The sequence below is a fragment of the Malania oleifera genome, chromosome 10, assembly GCF_029873635.1.
Source record: "Malania oleifera isolate guangnan ecotype guangnan chromosome 10, ASM2987363v1, whole genome shotgun sequence".
Taxonomy (NCBI): domain Eukaryota; kingdom Viridiplantae; phylum Streptophyta; class Magnoliopsida; order Santalales; family Ximeniaceae; genus Malania; species Malania oleifera.
Genome location: NC_080426.1, coordinates 7,623,064 through 7,646,097, shown reverse-complemented (window position 1 = coordinate 7,646,097; position 23,034 = coordinate 7,623,064). Strand labels below are relative to the sequence as shown.

At 37.0% G+C, this 23,034-nt stretch overlaps 2 protein-coding genes across 5 annotated transcripts; one reads left to right on the top strand and one right to left on the bottom strand.

The window, feature by feature from the left end:
- The first annotated feature begins 5,058 nt into the window (after positions 1–5,058).
- LOC131165845 (thylakoid lumenal 15 kDa protein 1, chloroplastic) lies at positions 5,059–17,472 on the top strand. 4 transcript variants are annotated; one of them, XM_058123963.1, is made up of 8 exons: positions 5,059–5,220; positions 5,338–5,463; positions 5,665–5,760; positions 5,887–5,959; positions 7,233–7,294; positions 13,960–14,041; positions 17,048–17,108; positions 17,204–17,472. In XM_058123963.1, the coding sequence occupies exons 1-8, from the start codon at positions 5,104–5,106 to the stop codon at positions 17,253–17,255; spliced, it is 669 nt and encodes a 222-aa protein (XP_057979946.1). In that variant the 5' UTR covers positions 5,059–5,103; the 3' UTR covers positions 17,256–17,472. The 4 variants fall into 4 exon arrangements, with proteins under 4 accessions (XP_057979946.1, XP_057979945.1, XP_057979948.1 ...); XM_058123965.1 differs by lacking the exons at positions 17,048–17,108; positions 17,204–17,472 and adding an exon at positions 14,799–15,251 and having other exon boundaries at positions 5,077–5,220; XM_058123964.1 differs by lacking the exons at positions 17,048–17,108; positions 17,204–17,472 and adding an exon at positions 14,788–15,251 and having other exon boundaries at positions 5,077–5,220.
- An 855-nt stretch (positions 17,473–18,327) lies between these two features.
- Positions 18,328–22,485, bottom strand: LOC131165844 (uncharacterized). Its single transcript, XM_058123961.1, has 3 exons — positions 21,307–22,485; positions 19,110–19,655; positions 18,328–18,513 (listed from the first exon to the last, which is right to left on the bottom strand). Exons 1-3 carry the CDS (start codon positions 22,147–22,149, stop codon positions 18,406–18,408), a joined length of 1,497 nt encoding a protein of 498 aa, XP_057979944.1. The 5' UTR covers positions 22,150–22,485; the 3' UTR covers positions 18,328–18,405.
- Positions 22,486–23,034: the final 549 nt, after the last annotated feature.

The window sequence follows — 23,034 nt, the reverse complement described above, 5'->3', positions numbered from 1 at the left end:
AAGACATTTTCAAGAAAGACTACATTTCTTGAGATGAATACCTTATTTGTATTAAGGTCCATTAATTTGTAGCCTTTTATGTCAGAAGGGTAACCCAAGAATAGACATTTAGTAGCTCTTGGGTCAAATTTATGTCTATGATTAGTGAGTGTTGATGCAAAACAAAGATAGCCAAACACTTTGAAGTGAGAAAGATTAGGTGGTTTTTCAAATAGCATTTCGAATGGTGTTTTGTTGTTGAGAAGAGGAGTAGGAATTCTGTTTATAATGCATGCTGCAGTTAACGCACAGTCACTCCAAAAAACTAAAAGCAAGTTTGCTTGAAACATTAAGGCCTTGGCAGTGTTTAATAAATGTTGATGTTTCCTTTCCACAACTCCATTTTGTTGTGGAGTTTCCACACAACTTCTTTGATGTATAATGCCATTGTCATTATAAAATTGAGTCAAAAGGAATTCAGGGTCATTATCTGACCTTATTGTTTTGATAGGAACACTAAATTGAGTTCCTACCATTGTGCAAAAAATTTTAAGGATAGAAGGAACTTCGGATTTCATCTTGAGCATGTATACCCAAGTACACCATGTATAGTCATCAACTATAGTAAGGAAGTATTTGAAATCAAAATAGGAAACAACATTGAAGGGAACCCATATATCATAATGGATCAAGTCAAACTTTTTATTTGAACTGGTTTGAGATACAGGAAATGAAATCCTTTTTTGCTTTTCTAAATGACATACATCATAAACATTTGTAGAATTGAAAGATATAGATGACTCTAGCTGTCTAAGAAAAGGTAATCTTGAGTTAGAAACATGACCTAATATGTAATGCCAAGTATCTAATTGATTTTAGTAATAGCTAAAGCCAAGGAGGAAGAATGAAACTTGGGTTGGTTGCAAGTAGCAGCTTTTGAAGTAGCTTGAGATGGGTGGTATAACCCATGTTTCTCAAATGCAATCCCAATCATCTTTTTTGTTAATTGGTCCTGTAAAAGGCAATAGGAGTCCAAGAAAGAAGCACAAATATTAGATTGCTTTGTTAGTTTAGAAACAGATAGTAAATTGAATGAGAAACTAGGAACACATAACACATCATTCAAAAATAGTGTGTTTAAGAGACAAATATTGCCAATATGTGAGGCAGGAACAGAGTTCCCATTTGGCAAATTAATATAAGTATTGATTGATTTAGGTGGAGAGGAATATAATAGTGGTGAACAGATCATATAATCTGTTGCACATGTATCGAGAATCCATGAGGATACATCTTGTAAAGATGAAGAAACAGAATAGCAAAGGTTTGAAGGTTTACCAGAAAATTGAAAAGTAACAATGTTTACAACTGGTGAAGTTGTTTGGGTGGATATTGGAGACGAAGTAGAATTTGTAAGTGCTAGCAATTTATTGAATTCCTTAGAAAATGAAAGAAAACTTTTGATCCTTGTTACTGTGTTGAATGGAGACCTCAAAGGTTGACATAGCCGCATAAGTAGTGGGTGGTTTGCGTTTCCCTTTTGGTCCAGTCCCGCCAGGAGGGTAACCATGAAGGTGAAAACATTTCTTTATTGTATGTCCATTGTATCCATAATGAGTGCAATGTAGAGAAGATATCTTCTGTTTGTCTTTGGAAAACTTTGATGGAACAGATGAAACATATGTCTGAATATTCTATTTGGCAATCAAGGCATGAGTTTCATTGCTAACAGAATTATTTAGTTGTTTTTACTCTCCTCTTGAAGTAGTAAAGAGAATACTTTTGCCATACTTGATAATGGTGAAATCATAAGCAATTGGCTTCAAATTGAGGCGTAGGAGTCATTTAAGCCAACCAAAAATTTCAACACATAATCAGACTATTGTCTAACCAGTAAAAAATCAAACAGGTTGCAGGTACATGTTGCCATCTTTCCACAACTACAGGTTGGGAATGGTCTGTAATTAACATACTCATCCCATAATGTCATGAAAGAATTAAAATACTTCGTAAGTATCTTGTTTGCAATTCTTTCCAAAAATCAACAACAGATGTAACATAAAGAAAACTATTCCTTATTTCCTTGGAAATAGAATTCATTAACCACGAGAGAACCAGATTATTGGCACAGCTAAGTGGTATAAAGAGTACACTGATTAGCAGGAGGAATAAGAATCGAACCATCAATGAATGCTGCTTTATTCTTGACTATTAGTGCAATGGTGATTGATCGACTCCATGCAATATAGTTATCACCAGTAAAGATTTCAGAAACAAGTAATGCATCGGGATTCTCACTTGGATGCAAGTAGTATGGACCAGATGGATCGTCTGAAGGATTGATCATGTGATAAGAAGTATGAGAACTGCTGGAATTTTCGTCAGTAAAGTCATTTCTGGAATTTCTCCAAGAAATGCAAGAAATATGTATAAGAAAAATACAAGAAAGATTTCAGATCAAAATCTTTCCTTACAAAAACAAGTTGAATTTACACTTGGAAACAATGCTTGTAGCTCAAGACAAGGCCAATGCCAAGCCACAGTATCTTTTCACTTGCGGAAAAACTTGACCTGCGAAATCATCATCATCTTCTCTGCTTCTCTTCAGATTTTTGTGAGTATTTGCATTGACAGAATCTAGAGCTACAGTGGGAAGAGATTCGAACCCTATGAGAGAGGAAGGCAAGCAGAACTCTTCAAGTTTTCTTGAAACAGAAAGAGAGAGCATAAGGCAGTTGCTCTGATATCATATCAAATTACAGATGATTTGAGAAAAAATACATCTCAACTGAAAAATACGAAGTACTTGACTATATTTATACAAGACAATAAAACTTAACTAACTATGATAACTAACTATAACTATAATAACTAACTTATCTTCTCCTCTTCCAATTTAACATGTGTAGCCTTAGATTTTAGCTCCATTTGTTCAATGTGTGAGGCAATATTTGAACACATCTAAATACGACCAAAGTATTTGCCCCTCTCCTTTTAGCCCTAATATTGATGGAATCCACATAAGTGCATTAACTTGTGTTGCAGTAAAGGATAGAATTATTAGAACATGTTGATTCTACCTCCACCCAGCTTTCCATCTTACTTCCTAAACTTTTTCCCTCATGTAATTCATAAGAATGTGTATGTTGAATCTTTAACCATTTTGGTCATAAAGGATGGTTCAAAATTGAATTTTCTACGATTGTAGTACTTTATAGTTTCATATGCTATCGTGAAGTTTTTTTTTTTTTTTTATATTGAAATGATATTTAGTAGATTTATTTTATGTTTGGATAATCTTTCAATTTAGATTTGTGTTGGACTCGGATAAGATGTAATACAAATTTGTATTGAAATTTGAGTTAATTTATCCAAATTTAGATTCAAGCTCTAAAATTCATACTACCAAACCTAATATTAGGGGTTTTTTTTTTTAAACTCTTATGACTTTTATCTTGGACAGTTTGTGGTATAAATTTTAAAAAATAAAAAATAAAAAATTATGAATATATTTGAAGCACTTATCATGTTAAAATCTCTTACAAATGTTGAAACTAATAAATACTTGATGCACAACCAAGCTTGTATGTACTTAATACAATTTAAAGTAAATTTTGCCTATTTTTAATTCAACTTTGGGTCACAGTTACTTTACATTAGTTGGTTTTAATGAAAATATTTGATTTCATTATTTCAATAAATGTTGGTAACTTTGCTATATGTCTGATCACTGATAAACTACAGAGAACAATTGTTCCAAAATAAATTCATGGCATAGCTTATAATTAAAGTCCTGTGAAGGTATGATAATACGTCCTCTAAAAATGTTCAAATGTGTAATTGCATAAAATTACATGACATTTATACATATAATCTTGGAATACCAATTAATTTTTTAATTTTTTAATAAAAATAATTATATAATTTTGGACTATCAATTATTATTATTATTTTTTAAAATATTGATTTTTTTTTCAATCTCTTTCAACCAATTTTCAAACATTTTTTCAAAAAAAAAAAAAATATGGGAGCACACACATCAGTCGTGGTTTATACTAGTATTAATAAAAAGGGAACATCTTATAATATTATGATAAAGTTTCATTGAGTTTACCTTGTGTAAATTAGTCAAAATCTTCATCATTTTTTGAAACTAAGTGATTTTTTTATTTATTTATAAAATTTATCCTTAAATGCCTACAAGCAGTGTTTTATCAATATCAACGCTATTAATATCCCTAAAAAACTATGGTTCTTCTTTATCAATTTGAAATCTTCAAAGTAAGTTCTTGATACATTGATGATTTACCTTTCGATGATGTATCAAGGAAACATTCTTGAATTTTATTCTAGATGGTCTGTTTTTATTGTAGAAGCACACCAAACATTTTTTACATCCTTTTTTGGAAGGTTGGAAATTATTCTATTGGTACCATTTGTTCCCATAATGAGATATTGGATTGCAGTGATTGAATTGATAAAAGGTGAGTAATTTCTGAAAGGATTATCATAATCGAAATTATGAAAGGCGACCATGATTGTTCTTAGTTCAACCCTTCTAATTTTCTCACAAAATGATAATAAATTGTTACCATTAAATATTAATCTAATTAAACAAATCGATTATGATCTCAACCACTTGCGAAGAATGAAAAAAATGCTTAAAGGACCAAAGTGTAATATGGAGGATTAATTTAATGACTAAGTTATGAAAATTAGAAAGATTTGAGATTACAATTATATGAAAATAGATTATTTAAAATATCTTACTTTTTTTTTCTTTTTGAAAAACTCCTTTTATAGTTGTTAGGACATTCCTTTCATTAATTGTCTAATTAAGGAGAGATTATATGGAAATTATGGACTTTTATACAGAGTTGTATTTAAGTTATGAGCTTTACGAGCTTTACTAAAAAATTATAAAGGTTTTAGTATTTCCTTTACTTGTATTTTAAGTTTATATTTTAATTGGTCTATTTAATTTGTGTAATAACTTCATCACTGCCTTAAATGTAGGTATATCTTTTATCCTATATATATATATATATATATATATATGAAAAACAAATATATAAGGATATCCTGTCTTATCACAATTTCATATTTTTCATTGCCAGCGAAAAGATGGCTCTTCTCAACGTTACCTTTTCTTCCCAACTCCCTCCACAAACACTTGTCTCCTTCGCCATTCCTAAGCCTCGCTTCTCTTCTTCCTCTTCCGCATGCTATCGTGCGCCCCAGGTACACTGCTCGTCACCATTCCCATCCTCTTCGCTCTTCCCCTTCCAATTTTTCTAAGGTTAGTCATGCACACTCGGTCGGTGCGCATCTTAGCCCACCAGTGCTGATGCTTGACAGGGCCTGAAGCAGCTCGAAGCCCCTCGCAATCTTGTGTTCTCTCTCGTAGATTCCTTTGCCAAGGCAAGCCTGCTTGTTGCTCTCTCTTCCGATCTCTTCTTCGTTGACCCCGCCCTCGCATTTAAGGTACAATGAAACAATCCAGTGTAATCGTCTGGTTAGGGTTTTGTCTGGAAGTAATTTTCTTGCTTTTGAAATGAAAATTTGCTTTGATTTTCAGATCGTGTAAAGGAAGGAAATATTATATACTTTTGGAATGAATGTTAATCGAAGGGTTTAATTTCCAATTCGATGTTGGTGTTGATTGATTTGAGTATATGTGAGAAGGGAGGAGGTCCGTACGGAACCGAAGTGACGAGGGGTCAGGATCTGTCGGGGAAGGATTTTAGCGGGAAGAGTTTGATCCAACAAGACTTTAAAACGGTATAATTTATAAGACTATGCTCTTCTTATATCAGTTAGAATATCAGATATGGACTAGAACTACTTTTAGATTGTTGCAATTCGTCTGATTTGAGACTCATTTGAAATCCGTGTTTTTTCTTTCAGTCAATATTGCGGCAAGCAAGTTTTAAGGGTGCGAAGTTGTTAGGTGCAAGCTTTTTTGACGCTGATTTAACAGGTTTTTTGTTTCCTTTTGTGGACTTGCTCCTATACAGTGCATCCTATCCTGAATTAATACATTTACTGTGTAAAAATAGAATGATTATATTAAAATAGGAAGCCCTGTGTAATGTTTGTTCTTTGAATTTTACAGTGATCCCAATGTATAAAACTGTTCATATATGAATTTTTGGCCTTGAACACATTGGCTGCTAGAACACTGGCCTATTCCTTTTATTTTACCAGGCTGTACCTACAGATTTTGATCTTTGCATTATTAGGGTAATGACGCTTTCATTTACCAATTGTATTGCACTTTGGTAGAGTCCAAGCTAATTTTGTGGTAACAACATGCAATACCTGCTAGTAGGGAGGCTATTTATACAATGCTCCTTGTAGAAATGGAACATAACATATGAATATCAACTTGACACTTGACAATTTAAGCAAATGATCCCTTAAAGTCCAGATAACTTCTGCAGTTATTGAGTAACAGTGGTTACAAGGAAAAAGAAATCATGTGGGAAGCAATTAACTACTTAACTAGCAAAATGTGACTCCATGAGTGAGGGACTTGAACTTAGTTTCAGAGCCTTTCCTTAAGGTTACATTTGGTTCATGAATGCTTATTCTTAGGAATAGAAAAGTCTTAATATAAGGATATGTTATCGTAAACCGAATGACAATGGAAAAAAGTTTACTAATTGATGACATGGAAAAGATAAGCAATGTCTTTTGTCTGTCTCTTCTACTTTAATCTATGTTGGATTGAATAATACAAATTTTTGCAGGAGTGACTGTCTCTCGATAAAACTTTTTTTAATGTTCTCACTTCTCATCTTATTTCATCCAATTCCAAGGAATAACCATTCCAATTTCTGTGAACCAAATGTGACCCTAAAGGTTTAATTGAATTATTAATATACTGTCTGTGACAACATCACATTATGAAAATATGTATGGGTCCTAGGACATTCATGGGGAGATTTTACGAGCAATTAGCTTCCGTATACTGATACATTGGCACCATCTTGTATTTCACATTACCAAAAAAGGGGTCATATTTCATACAAGTGCATCTTGACTGAGGTATGCTACACTACCTTGCAAGTCGGATGAGCCAGGGCTAGGCCTAAATCTTTATGGTATGGTTCCCCAATCTGACCAATCAAATGGCTCAAATTATATTGGCAGACTGGCAGTCCATCAGTAGAACTGTTAGGCCAATCTGGCTGCACAAAACAGCCTGTAAGAGATCTTTCTGATTTTTTAAATGTTTTTCCATGGCTCAGGGGCTGATCTTTCTGATGCTGATCTCAGGGGAGCAGATTTTTCCTTGGCAAATGTGACAAAGGTTATTTATAATTGAACATTTTGACTCTATTATATTTTATGAATAGCAGCATTTTTATTTTTTGGTTTGCTTTTGACTAGTTTGTTTGATGTGAGTTAAGTTTAAAATGAACTACATGATATACGTACCCTTACCTCGCTGTGTAGTTAAGAAGCTGACAGTAGTAGTTTTTCCGTGCCAAATTGGGTTAGTTTTGGTTTGTCCTCACCCTGCCTAATCCACCACCTTAGCCCAACCTATCCATCACGGAAAAACTCTGGAGGAGGGAGGGAGGGAAGCTGATAGTACGAGGACTCAAAAGAATTTCTACCATTTAAAAATTGACTATGTATATAATGAGAGAGAGAGAGAGAGAGAGAGAGAGGGCAAACCAAAACTAACCCAATCTAGCACGGAAAAACTCCGGACTCGTGAACCCCTCCCGATGTCCCCACCCTGCCTAACCCACCACCTTAGCCCAACCGATCCATCACGAAAAAACTCTGGAGGAGGGAGGGAAGGGGGGCAAACCAAAACTAACCCAATCTGGCATGGAAAAACTTCAGACTCATGAACCCGTCCCAACGCCCCCACCCTGCCTAACCCACCGCCTTAGCCAAACCGATCCATCACGGAAAAACTTCGGACTTGTGAACTCATCCCAACGCCCCACCCTGCCTAACCCACCACCTTAGCCCAACCGATCCATCCTAACCCAATCTAGCACGTAAAAACTCCGGACTCGTGAACCCGTCCCAACGCCCCCACCTTAGCCCAATCGATCCATCATAATTCAGGGAGGGTGGGAGCAATTATGGAGGGACTGAGATATGAGAGAGAAAGAGCATAAAGGGAGGGAGGAAGGGAACCATTAGAGAAAAAGGAAGGGGAGAAGAAGATACAACAGAAGGATAATGGTTACCCTTTTAAGGCATCAATCTGCCCACTAGCTCATATAACTCCAACAAACTTAATTTTTAGTTCAGCCCGATTGAAAACAAATTACAACTATATATTTATAGATTTTCATGGCTTGGGACACCAACAAAAAGCCCTAGACATTGTTGGCCAAATGACAACATAGGTAATCTATAAATATTCTTTAAATGTTGCCTAAAGAAATTCCTTGAAGAAAAATTTAGAAAAGAAATAAAATTACAGGATTAATAATGTTATGTTCTCCATTGGGGAAGCTTTGCCACCTATATTTGTCTATGGAGTCTGTGACAGGACTACCACAAACACTCCATGGGCAAAATGTCATTTGAGTAGCTGTTGATCGTTTAACAAAAACTGCTCATTGTATTCTAATCAGTTAATTTTGCAGAGTTGTATGTTCAGGACATAGTTAGGCTACATGGCATACCAGTGTCTATCGTATTGGACCGAGATCCATGATTCACATTTCGATTTTTGGAGGAGTTTGCAAGGAGCTTTGGGATCCCGACTTACCTTTAGCATGACATTTCATCCTCAAACTGATGGACAAACGGAAAGAACAATTCAAATATTAGAGGATATGCTAAGAACGTGTGTGCTTTGTTACAAAGGAAGTTGGATTTAGTATTTGCCTTTGGTTGAGTTTGCCTATAACAACAACTATCAATCAAGCATAGAAATGACACCTAATGAAGCATTATATGGTCGAAGGTGTCAATCCCTATTGTATTGGGATGAGATTGGTGAATGACGAATTATAGGTCCAAAGATTATACAAAGAACCTCTGATAAAATTAAGCTTATTAGGGATAAAATAAAAATAGTTCAGAGTCGACAAAAGAGTTATGTTGATACTCGTTGACGAGAGTTAGAGTTTGAAGTGGGGGACAATATATTTCTAAAGGTAGCTCCCATAAAAGGGATCATGAGATTTAGAAAGAAGGCTAAGTTAAGCCATAGGTATATTAGGTCATTCAAGATATTGGAAATGATTGGTCCAGTTGCTTATAGAGTAGTCCTAGCTCTTGCATTATCAAAAATTCATGATGTGTTTCACATTTTCATGCTGAAGAAGTACATTTCAGATCCTTCTCATGTGATAAGTTATGAGTCGTTGGAAGGCAACGATACTCTATTGTATGAAGAAATACCAGTCCAAATTTTAGACAGCAAGGATCATGAATTGCGTACCAAAAAGATTCCATTAGTACAAGTTCTTTGGTGCAACCATGCAATTGAGGAAGCATCGTGGGAACTTGAAGAGGAAAATATGCTAGAAGTATGCTCCTCTATTTGACGATGTGAGGCTGGACTAAAAGCCTGACACTAGACAAGGTTCTCATTTAAGTAATTCAATTGATTTCAATTAGAGTTATATTTAGTAAATTTCGAGAACGAAATTTGTATAAGGATGGGAGGATGTAATCATTCAAATATATATAGTATGAGTAGGAGCAGGATAATATAATAAATGTATATATATAATATATGTAGATGTGAGCCGGTCTCTCATTTCCATGCACCACCATAATATAATAACAAAATAATATTTTTATTGAAAGCCCACTTCCACTCCTAGTCTTTCACGCACTTTCTTTATATATATAAAAGAGATATTGTGGGGACACATCAATTAGTTCAAAATATTTTATTTAGGCTTGCAGAAACACGCATACATGCATATAGGTGGCCATGCAATAATACCATGCTTGCATCAATTGTATCAAGTGTCAGAACAATAAATCAACAGACAGTCCTTTATGTAGGTAATGATATAGAGCACCCATGCTCTTGCGCCCATCATACACATACATGAAGAAAAAAATATAATAAAGAAAATATTTTAGTTCTTATATATATATATATACCTGCTGACAGTTCTCTCTCTCTCTCTCTCTCTCAATTTGTTTCTCCCCATCCCTTAATTATTATATCCCATCACCATCATATATAACATATATTCTCCTGAACCCCATGTCAACCATCATTATATATATACTTGCCGACATGATGCTCCCTCTTTCTCTCTAAGCCGCTTAATTTGACTTTTTACATATTCATATAATGTAAGTTGACCACCATGTCTTGCATTATATATATATATATATAAAATATAATATGAGTATAATATGTGAGCTGCCCATGTTTCCTCCTGTATACATGAATAATATGTACATATATGTAAATCATACATGTGTACACATGGGTTTCCAGGCTATAAATAGGAGACACTCCCTCTGAAGCTCACAACCTCACTTACGTGAAAATTTCAAAAGGGAGAAGAAAAAGTGAGAGATTTGAGTGGTGGAAGGATAATTTCTTTATATACTTGAAATTCTCACTCTACTACACTTTCCAACCTCTTTTTTAAGAGATAAATTTTCTAAAAAAGGCGTGATCCCTTCACAAGGTTAAATCAAGGTAAGTGGGTGTGATTATGTCACCTTTTTATAAAATATTCCCAAGTTTATTTTTTAAAAAATATTTTTATTTCTCTCGGATTATTTACAGCATTATGATGTACTATTAAGAATAAATATTTTTAGCACAAAAATCGTATGACATGAACTTATTTTTTTATTAAAGTTCGTTATATGTTTTATGAAACAATTAGTAATGATGAGATTTCTATGATGATATTTTTATTTGCATAATTTATATATTAGTATATTTTTAAAAACCTTTATGGCTCAGAGATTACAGAGTTACAGATGCACGACATCTTAGTTTACAGAGATCAAAGTGCACCCACATTGTTCTATAAAGTGGTTTACAGAGCAATGGATTTTTCCCAAGTGTGCACCTGATTTCGGATAAGGACTTAATAGGGAAAATCTCACTTATAGTTTAAAGTAAAAGCTTGATTTAGTTTGTTTGGCCTCCGGCTAAGTCCAGTCTTTAGACCGCAAAATCCAGCCATGGGGGTAAACAATACCATCATTATTCGGTCCACAACCTGCAAGGAGTACCTCCACCTTGCCCGTCTCTACCACTACAACTACTTGAACCACTGCGATAACTTTTGCGGTTGTTTGGTAGAGAATTAGAATCACTCCGTGTAGCAAAGGCTATCCTCTCAGAGCCAAATGCAAGAACAAAAGAATGTGTGCTAAAGGAAGCACGAAGGATAGGAGAATAAATATAAGCAAATGATGGCAGCTCAACACTACTGAGTATTGGTACCAAATTGCCTCAAACTTAGGTCTCAAGCTTGCTAGAACACGAAGAACTGTCATATTCTCCTTCTGCTTTTGCATCTCATGAACGTCGGCAGTTATAGGTTGCACGATGTTAAGCTCCTTATGAATATGCTTTCTCTCCAAAATAATCTGCAATGCTCCTATTTCCTTGTTGTAACTAAAATTACTCCTGGGATAAATCATACATATGTTTAATGTTACTGGAGTAAAGAAGTTTGACATAATCCCAAATCTCATTGCACGTATCTAGATGCTTACACATTCGTGGAATCTATGGCTCCATCGAATTCCATAAAAGGAAAACAATCAAGGCATCTTCCTAAACCCACGTCTTTTATCTTCTTATCAGATTGGAGCAAGTGGTCAAATTTCCCTAATCTTGCTAAATAAATCCGAACAGCTGTAGACCATTGAACATAGTTCTTTCCATCCAACTTTTGAGCCCTTATTTGCGGCAGCAATGTAGGAAACAAAATTTTGGGATTCATAGATTCCATCCCAACACTCGCAAATCAGCAATCACACCAAAAACAAGAAGAATAATCAAAACTAATCGAGACAATCACAAACTATGTGAAGCACTGACACAATGATGAACGAGGTGAACAACTCATTGATGGATGTAGCACTACCACAGCACTCACAAACAGCAACCACACCAAAAACAAGGACATACAATAATCGGAACAATCACAAGCCATGTGAAACACTGACGCAACCACAGACAAGGTGAACAATCCACCGACGGATATAGCACTGCCACAGCCTCACAACTGAACATACGAACAATGCCACAGCTCCAAAAAACTCACAAGGAAGTCTTCACAAATCCTGAACAGAAATTAACAGAATACCGGGAGTGCATGGTCTAAAAAGGTTGAATTTTTTAGCAAAAAACTGGTCTAACAGCTTGATAATATAGTCTAAAGAAGGAATCGGAGCGTGGCAGAAGAAAAAAGAAAAAAGAAAAAAGTGGCCAGAGCTTCTCTCACGCACCAGCGCGTGAGGGGCCCTCCGGCGATAGGGTTTTGTGGAATGGGTTGTTGGGGGGGGGGGGGGGTTCTGATTATGGGTATATGGTTGGTTTTGTGATTTAGTATGGGATGGAGGTGGATTAGGGAAAAACAGCCAGGGGAATAGTGGTTTCTGACGACGGCTGAGGGAAATAGGGTTTAGATAGGATCATGCTCTGATACCATGTTAATATTTGATTAAAAATGAATGACCTAACTTGAAGATAGGTCGCTCCCTCTATTTATAATACAAATTTCAATACATTCTAATGACAATAATACCCTTACTAACTCTCACCAATTAACATACTAACACATTCAATAATAATGATACTGAATGACATATATAACCTCTAACATAATACATCCATCTAAGGTATACATGTTTATTTGCATGTGTACCTATTTATACCCCAACCTCTTTTGGTAAAGGCCATTCCATTCCTAGTACCACCAATAAAGGGTTTCTAGGAGGGTGATCTTCATATGACCCTAGCTTTCAGCGTTTTTACATTTGCTGGTTGCTCAATGGGTGCTGAAGTCATGAACTATTGATACTACACACTCATGCCTGACAAATTAATACATTTTTGTGCCAAGGGGTGCAAGGGGTGGATTCTTTCAGTGAAATACCAAATCCCTCAAATCTGTGTTTAGTGGCCATCTTGCCCCAAAGGCCCAAACCCACCATATTTGCATTTCCTAATCTTATCTGGGTATTTACTAAATTGTTTTATTGATATAAGTAGGGAGCCATGCTTTTAAAGACATTGCTTCTTCAACATTAATTACTGCTTTATCACAATACAAATTAAGGTTGTACATGAACATATAATGATGATAAGGTAATTAGAGTTGTGGCCAACCAGCTTTTAATTCCTTATTTGGCATACCAAAACAATCCGCACTGTAGAAATAAGAACCCAATTAATACATTATTGTGCCAGGGGGTGCAAGGGCTGGATTCTTTGGATGAAATAACAAATCCCTCAAATCTTTGTTTAGAGGTGGTCTTGCCCCAAACCCACCATATTTTCATTTCTTAATCTTATTTGGGTATTTACCAAATTGTTTTTATTGATATAAGTAGGAAACCGTGCTTTTAAAGACTTTGCTTCTTCTGCACTAATTACTGCTTTATCACATTCCAACTCAAGGATGTACTATGTACATGAACATATCATGGTGTTAAAACAATTAGAGTTGTGGCCTACCAGCTTTTTATTCCATATTTGGCATACCAAAACAATCCACACCATAGATATAAGAACCCAATTAGTTGCTGCCACTTTCTGCTTTCCTATCTGCTTGGCTTTCGATACAAATGCATCTTTTGTGTATAATGCCTATATAGTCTGCAAGATCAGTGCGGACCTCAAGTTTTATAATAATTAATGTAAAAATTAGTATATCTGAATCTGAAGCCATTCATGATACTGGTGCCCATTGTAGTTTTTAACTATTTGCCCTGTCCTAATGGCCGTAATTAAGGTTTCCTTGATGTTCTTATGCATGCATGTAACTTTTTATGCAGGCAAATTTGAGCAATGCTAACTTAGAAGGTGCATTTGCTACAGGCAATACATCTTTCCGGGGATCAAAAATTGTGGGTGCTGGTATGTTGAAACAATACTTGATCATAGTTCTTAATGATTCAGAATGTATGCAAGAATGGCCAATCGGCCATGTTGTCAAACAGCGAGCATTCTATTGTCATAGAAATCAATATTCCTAAGCCGTCAGTTATGACATAGCAACGTGTTCATACTTAAAACAACTAGACACTTGAAAGCCTAAAATTATACTAAGGAGAAACTTGTAGTTCTTTGAGAATACCTAATTCATACTCGGGGTCATAAATTGGAGGCAAATGCATGAATTTTGCAATGCATTTATTCAGAACCTTGGAACTTGCAATCTGAATTTGTGCATTTCTGGATAAGCTAAATGTTTCATATTAATTTTCAAAAGTTTAAGTGGAAAAAGTGAGTTGGGTTTGAACCTGTAACATCAAATACTAATTAAGCATTCCCACTACTAAGCTACAAATGTTTTTATGCTTCTTATAGGATGTATATCATATACTTAACTGTGATGCACTGTGTAATAGTTATTTATCGTTGCCCTTGGAGATGCCTCTTAGCACCTCCTGCAACAAAAACAAACTTGGGAAGCCTGGGGGTTAGTTAAGGGGGATCCCTCCAATGCTCAAGTCAAAATGAAACCAGGAAGTGAATATGAATGAATAGGCAATAGAGATCCTTACCTTCCTGGAATCTTCATGTTGACTTTTCTGAATCCGGGAGAGACCTCTATGTGTTGTAATTTACAAGCTTATCATTCTTTTTTGGAGTTTACTTAGGGATTTTCCAGGGAGTTGATAAGCCCTTTGGAGAGGCAGAAGGCACATAAGGAGATCATGCACTAGGAGAGTGGAGAAAAATGAAGCACAGATAATGATCATCACACCACCTCACCCTGGTTGATTAAATGATCCGAGAAAAGAATGGAAGACCCAAAGCAATTTTATAACTACGATCTAATATTCTACAATCTGAAAATTCTTGCAAATTCAGAACTTAGATGGCTAGGAAAATGAAGGTGGAAGCTGCAAAGTTGCATTCAAACAAGTATTGTCGTTTTCATTGCGACTGTTAAGACTTGATATGCATTGTTGACTCACAGCTTAATAACTTAACCTTTTAGGTAAAATGGTAGTCTAAGATGGTATTAGAGCCATGGTTGCCAAAAGGTTCTAGGTTTTACTCTTGTTGCCTGCATTTATTGTGTGCAAAATTATTGTATTCCTTGTAATGGGTGTTTTTTTTCATTTGTTTATCTCTCCAGTGCTGTTGGGCTGCACGTGCGAGGTAGTATTAAAGCTTGATGTGCATTTTTTGGCCTACTACATAATAACTTAAGCTTTTAGGTATAGTAATCTAACAGTGACCATGATCATGATATAAATGAGGGTAGGAATCTCAACATATCAGGTGATATGTTGCCAAGTGTAGAGAACTTGAGAACCTCATGGGAGGGAATCAGATGACAACTGACCTAAAGCAGGGATCATTTATGTTTTTTGGTTTCCCTGCTCCTGTTGGGAAGGCAATTGGGTCTCCTCAAAGTAGTTGATCAGAAGGAGTTGCCCAAAAAGACCCAGGGATACAAATAGGGAGCAAGTTTATTTACATCTCAACTTCATATCTGAGGGATTTCTGTCTGACAATGATGCACTCACCTAGTCATGGCTGTGAATTTTGATTGCCTTCATAGGGTGAAATTGATGTTGGTGGATGATGGTCGTTTTGATGTACTTTTTAATCTTATCCTTCAACAAATGAAGTTTTCTGAGCGATTAGGGTGCCCAATACTCCTCTTATAGAATTTGCTGGCAGTCCGTACAATCTCATGGATTAATCACATTGCCAATCACTCTGGCTGCAGAGCCTCAACAAATCATAATGGTGGACTTCTTAGTTGTGAAAGGAAACTCGGAATACAACATTATCCATTTATCCTTGGAAGGCCAAACCTAAAACAATTGCAAGCTATTATTTCAGCATGCCACCTCCTAATGAAAATTTTGACAATTGTGCCGGAGAAGTACATGGTGATCAAATAACAACTCAGCTCTGCTACTTGGCTACATTGAAGGAAAAGCTGAAACCTCTACAATTGATAATTTGGATGAAGAGGAAGATTGACCTGTCCAGACAGTGATGAAGGACTGACACCCACTAGAGCTGGTGTCCAGTGAGGCACATTGGATTGTTTTCGGTGATTTTGAGCTTCACGGCCTGAGATCAAAACTGATCCAGTTTGTAAGAGCAAACACTGACTTGTTTGGCAGGCCAGTTAAGGATTTGATACATTGACCTGGAGGTTATGGTGGACAGGTTCACCAAAGATTTAGAATTTTGATTTATCCATAAGAAGAAAAAGAAGCATGCACATAATAGAATTGAAGCTATTACCAAGAAATTGGATGTATTTATTAAAACAGGTTCATCACTAGGATTGGCTAGCAAAAATGGTCATGGATATGTAGGATAACAAAAGCGGAGGATTTGAATGCTGTGAAACAGTTTTGACTCGTTGAAAATGATCACTCCAACTCACAGTACCACTTCCTACTCCCACTTAGGTGTTTAGGGTACACCAATCTTGTCATGCAACTCTCTGTTAGAGGAGTTTTGGTTCAACAGGATGCCCTGGTCACGGTTTTCTTAGGGATAAACTTCCACAGTTTGAAATTTTAAATATGGTTGTTGCATGAAGATTTAGTTCATAATATAACATTGGGTGCTTTATAGACCTTCAATAGAGTAGAAATCTCTATGATGTCTTGTACATGGAATTTGCAACAGCTCTGTTTCTCATGCCATTTACGTCACGCTGCTGCTTTTGCCATAGGTTTGTTTTGTGTCTTGTGGCATTCCTGTCTAAAGAGAACAATGCAAGGGTAAATTTGCTATAGGAAACAGGACGGAATGCTTCAATTTTCATTGGACATCCAAATGTACCAATGTTTTTCTTTCAAATCCAAATATTTTTCTTTTGTTGAAGATTGATTAGCTATATAAAGTGTTGGCTGACTTGTGGTCATTGTATGGGGTTAGACTTCACAGATGTGCCTTTAAGAGAGGATCAACGGGATTACCTTTGTAAAGTAGCAGATGGGTAAGATCATTTTCCCTAGCGCAAAGACCCCATGCTTCATATATAATTATTTTATTCCATATTCATAACAAAGCAAAAATCCCATTTGTTATTAGGGTGAATCCTACCACCGGTAATGCAACAAGAGACACCTTGCTCTGTAATTAGTCCTAAGCAGGAGGGGAAACAGGATCTCGCATGCATTAGTTTCTAGTTGATTATGACATCGACTGTTTGCATTATATATGCATTTAAATGATGTAATTGAGTTAATGGTGGCATTTGGTTTTTTGAGTTCAATCTCCGCAGTTTGCGCTTATTCTAAATTGTGCTATTATTTTATAAGATGAAGTAAAATAATGTTGCTTTTGAGCAATTTTAGTAACCACTTCTTGCCGTCAGTTCTTTTATAGATTGCGAAGGCAATCAAAGTTGATGTTATTTAAATTGCGTTTAAAGCATACCATGCCATACTATCTAAAAAATTATCACTGAACAAAATAAAATAAAATATGACAAATGAATTAGCAAAAAATTAATTTTATACACCATTAATATTTGTTTTCTTAATTTTATCTAAAATTTAATGTACTTTCTTATTTCTAATAATATTTGATTTTAAAAAAAAAATAATAAATAATAATTTATATTTTTCTTTCTTTCAAATAAAATCTTGAATCCACAAATGATTATGAATGAGTTTATACACTATTTGTGTGAACTATTATTTATTTTTATTTTTTTTTAAAAGACAATTTTCTATAAAACAAAGATTTTTTATCTTGTGTTTTACGATTTGGGAGATTAGCAGCCAGGTAAGGTATATTGGCAGGGCCTTTCCAACTCGTTAAGAGAATAGTTATTTTTTATATTTTTTTAATTATTTTATTTAACATGGAATAGATATTTTTATGATAAAATTTTAAAATAATTATTTATTTTTGAGAATAGACATTTTGTTAGTCAAATATAATCTTCCATTGGCATCTGGAATATAAATTTCAGACAATAAAACTGAATGTGTAAATTTAGGTAAATTTTAATAAAATTTTATATTTTATCTTATCAAATCTAAGACCTCCCCAAACCCAAACATTGGGTCATTCCGTATGTTTGATTTTAAATTGCTACGTGCGGCAAAATAACTGAAATTTGGTGTGCAGCCCAGTTGCGCCACCCCGGGCCTTGCACGGGTGAAGGCAATTCTAGAAAGAGTTGAGAGAGAGAGAATACGTCGATCTATTTTCTAATTCTAAAATTCTCTTATTATAAGTAAACGATGAATATTTACAGAGGATAAGGCATTAATAGTACTAAATTAGGGAGCAGTGATAGTTTCCCAGGATTTGCAGCCTCGTATCCTTACCCGCAGAGCACTGCTCTTCATGCCCCTCTCCATCATCTCACAGCACTGTCTCCGGGGCGCCTGCACACAAACAACAACATCAACATCAACATCATCATCATCATCATCATCATCATATTAATTCCTTCTTTTATATCTCTAATAGACCGAAAATGTTACATTATGATAATTAGCCTCTATTTTATTTATTTATTTATTTGTTTCTGTTTTTATGGGAGTGAATGTCCACTTATCCCTAGACTAGACAAGGCAAAATAACCCTTTCTACACCCTCCTCATATCTGTTTTGGATCACAAAATTAATCAGTACTTGAAATATTATTCAACATCGACATAACATACAATTAGAATGCGCAATGTAGGCACAACTGGGTTCTTCCATATTTTAAAAACTTGCACGCAAAGGAAGGAAACATCATGCCATATGGAGAAAGATAGACCAATACCAATTAGTCAATTGAGTTAAATCATGCATGACCCGCCCACTTTGCATAACCAGCAAGCTACTTGCTACTCACCAGGAAGGAAAACCCACTTCAAATAATCTTATCCAACCACAGATAGGTGCATGCATGCATATATGTCAATTCATTAATCCAGAGTCATTTGCACGTTGGATTTAATTGCATGGGTGCTCATTTGGGAGAGGCTCTTACCTTCTTCCAGAACTCAGGATCCATCTTCTCTGCAGAGACCACGACTCTGTTCACAGCAAGTGCATGCGCATGCTCTGCTCGCCCACATTCCTTCCCCACCCCAACCCTTTTGTAACTGCTCAGGCTCTTCCCTCCCTTCTTCCCTGCCTCCACCACCCTCTCCAGCAAATATACAACAGGTTGTTCACACGGGTCGGCCTTCACGGGTCGGGTATTAAACAAGAACGGGCCGCTGTCCCAGCTCCGCCACGTCTGGAACGTCTGCAGTGGCCTCTCCAAGTCGATGGCCGTCACCAGCGACGGGTATATCTGGGCGGTGTAACCCCACGACACGGACACCGTCCAGTTATGCCTCCGGTCGTAGCAGAAACTCTGTTGTACTATTCGGGGCGGGTCGACCCGGTACGCATGGACCAGCCTGCTGACCGACTCCAACTGGGTTTGGTTGGGAAACAACGGCCACACGTAGTCAAGGTGGTGGAGGGACACCAGCGGCGCCACCGGGTGTGCTGCCAGAAATCCGTAAGGATCTCCCCTTATATCAATCTGCAAATTAAACCAAATAACATTATTATTTAAATTTTAAATTTAATATTTTTATTAAATTATATTAAAATTTTAATTCATAGGAGCTGAATAATAAAATTTAGTAAATTTTGGTTTCCACGGAATAATAATAATAATAATAATAATAACAAAATTCACCAGCAAACATGAAGCATACAAATATACAACCATTCATGTTCACCGTTCAAATTTCAAATTAATTTATTATTATTTTTGAAAAGATGGCGGTGAAGCTACCATTAATACCGTACCACATGGGGGAAAAGCAACAGCTCAAAAGGAGAAAAAGAGGACAACATAATAAGGTGATTTTCTTGGAACACCACCACCATATGTATGTGTGTCGTGTGTGTGGGGTCCTTCCAAATTTGAATTCAAATCCATCCATCAATCCCAAAAATATATAGTGGTGTAACACTATAAAAAAATATAGAGTAGGGAGGACAACATAAATAATCAGGGCGGTGACCACCGCGAGATATATGAATTAATAATTAATAAATTAAATTCTCAATCCATCCGATGGCATATACCCTACTCTGTTATGGGGTGAGATCTCGTGAGACGGTAAGTGAAAAGGCCACCCACCCTGACCTACGCCCTACACCAACACATTCACCTTCCTCTTCCTCAAATTAATGCAGGGACTAGACAAGGTTAGGGTTTTTTCTTCTGCGTACGACCCACGCTTCTTTCTTTTTTTTTCATCCTTTTCTGAGGTGAAAGAACGACACGACAACAGAGGCCTACAATCCCCACTGACAACAGCGACAAGTGTCGTCCGTTGGGAGACTTTACAAAAAACAAAAAATATATGCGACCAATACCAAATTTCATTATCTAGCTCCCCCCCAACACCTACACGTCTATCCCTCGTCCTCAGCAACTCACCGTGCGCTCGCCAGGTGTACGTACCAGAATTTATAATTTTGAAATTAAGCTCATCCATCCATCACGCATTTATACATACCTATCTACAAATGTAGTTCACCTATATTAAACCCACCCTTTTTTCTCTGCAGGGTCACATGTTTGCTTTCAAAGGGCAGCCCACCCAAGTCATTGACCTTCAGCACCCTGTATCTCCTCCCATCTTAACGTACCAGTCAACCTTTCCCACCCTACTTATTACGTGACAGTCGGTCCATTCTATTTTTCTATTTTCATTTTTCACATCTCCCCCCACGACCCCAGTCCTTACCATAAATTACGAACCACCTTTTAAGCTTTGAAATTTTGTTTTATATTTCCTTCCCCTCGTTTTCAAAGTGTGGGCCCACCCGAGACGTACGACACGTACACTTTGGGCGGAGCTTTTCGACGGCGTGGCCTCGTGTCGCCCGTCCGATTTGTTTTCACCATTTCACTTTCTTTTTCTCAAGATTTTTGACCGTCCAAAGCACTTTGATTTCGCTGGGGCCCAATTCCAAGCACCCTTTCAACGCCCCATTCCTTAATTAATTGGGAAAAGTAACGGGCGATCAGGAGTCGCAACGGACTAGGGGTCGCCCGCTAATCGATTATCCATCTCTCCCCGCATGACTCTGCCACGTGTAAATACGGTCGAAAGCAAAACCCAATCAAGACCATCCACGACACCCACCGTCACGTGGGCGAGGAACGTACGTACCTGATGGAAGCCGCGTTCCCGTGTGAGCGGCACACCGATCTCGCTCATGCACGCCCAGACCCTCTGATCAGAGCCGTAGAATTTGTAGTACCGGTCAATGCAACCGTCCAGTACCATCGCGAGCCGGGCCGCCAGAGGGTAACTGATGGCGAACCCCCCGCCGCCGAAAGCCATGCCGTACGAGTGCATCACGTCTTGCTCTACGCTCTCCGAGCTACCGCCGACGTAGTACATCTCACGGTGATCGTACTTCGCTAGCACCGAAACCAAGTTCTCGGTGAAGAACACCGTGTCGTCGTCCCCCATCACGAACCATCTCACGTCGGGTAACCCGAGCCGGAAGCTCTCCAGTACGATCCGGGCGATCCGAACCGATGACCGCGAGCTGGAGTACTTGAACCCGCTCCAGTCCTCCGAGACCCGGTACGGAGGCGTGTTATCGGACCGTGAGAGGTTGGGTCCGGGATCGCCGTCGAGCCACACGAACCCACGGGTCGTGTCGGGCCGCCACCAGAGCTCGCTGTAGCGGCGGCGGTCCGGCCACGTGTTGACGGACCCTCCGATGCCGAAAAGAATGTGGGAAATGTTGGTGGGAGCGAAATCTCCGGCGAGGGTTTCACAGGATAACTCGGAATCTACGGGAGAACGGCCGCATTGCGGGCAGCTGAACAACCGCGTTTGGCCGGAGAAAGCGAAGAAGACAAGCGAGAGGGTGGTGACGAGGAGAATCAGTACGGCCGCCCTGATCAACAGCGCCGGAATACCTGCTGGTTTCTCCGACGAAAACACCAGAATCTTGCAGGCTTTGAAGGGGTCCTGACTCGTTTCTCGAATCTGAGACATCTCCGAACTTGACCGCCGCAACCCCAGAAGTTTTCAGAATCAGAAACGCCGTAAGATTCCCGGAAAAGTTTCAAATGATGAAGAAATACCCAAAAATTCTTGTTTTAGCTAAAAAATCGTTAGACCCGACGTCTGTAATCTCCGTTTCTTCGTAAAGTTTCAGGGGAAATCTATGTTTCCCGGAGGAGGAACAGGGAGGGCAACGGTGAGACAATGCCTATTTTCCCATAAGCAAAACCAAAGGAGGAGAAGGAAGCAAAAAGGTTTGGGTGTCAGGGTGTGGAGTGGTGAACGGATTCGGCAGGGGATTTCTGTTCTTTGTTTTCACATATATATATATATATATATAAAAGGGAGTCAGGCAGCCATGGCGGGGTTTTACTTACCAGTACAATCTTTTTGTTGTGTTATTAGTTACGTAACGGGCTTTGGGATTTTTTGGGAATTTTATGTGTTACGTAGCGGCTTGGGATTTGGGAAGGGGAAAGGGTTGAGGATTTTATGGCGCACCACTATGTAAAAAATAATGAAAGATGTGTTGTAACTTTTTTATGTAAAGTTAAAAAATTTAAAAATAAGGTTGCATATTTATAATTATTTTAAAAATGAAACTATTTTCTTTAAAAAAATAATGCCAAAATTATTTATCATTGATTATTTATTTCATACAAATATTATAAAAATAAAAAATTTTCTAATTTTATTGTAATATTTAAAAATTTTAAAATAAAATTTAAAATTATTTTTCATAACTAAATGAATTGTAAAGTTTGTCAATGCACAACCTATGAATAATACCAATAACTAAATTGACACTTCAACTCATTTCTTTTCTTGGATAATTATTTTAACCATGATTTTTTTAATAATTTTTTTATATAAAAA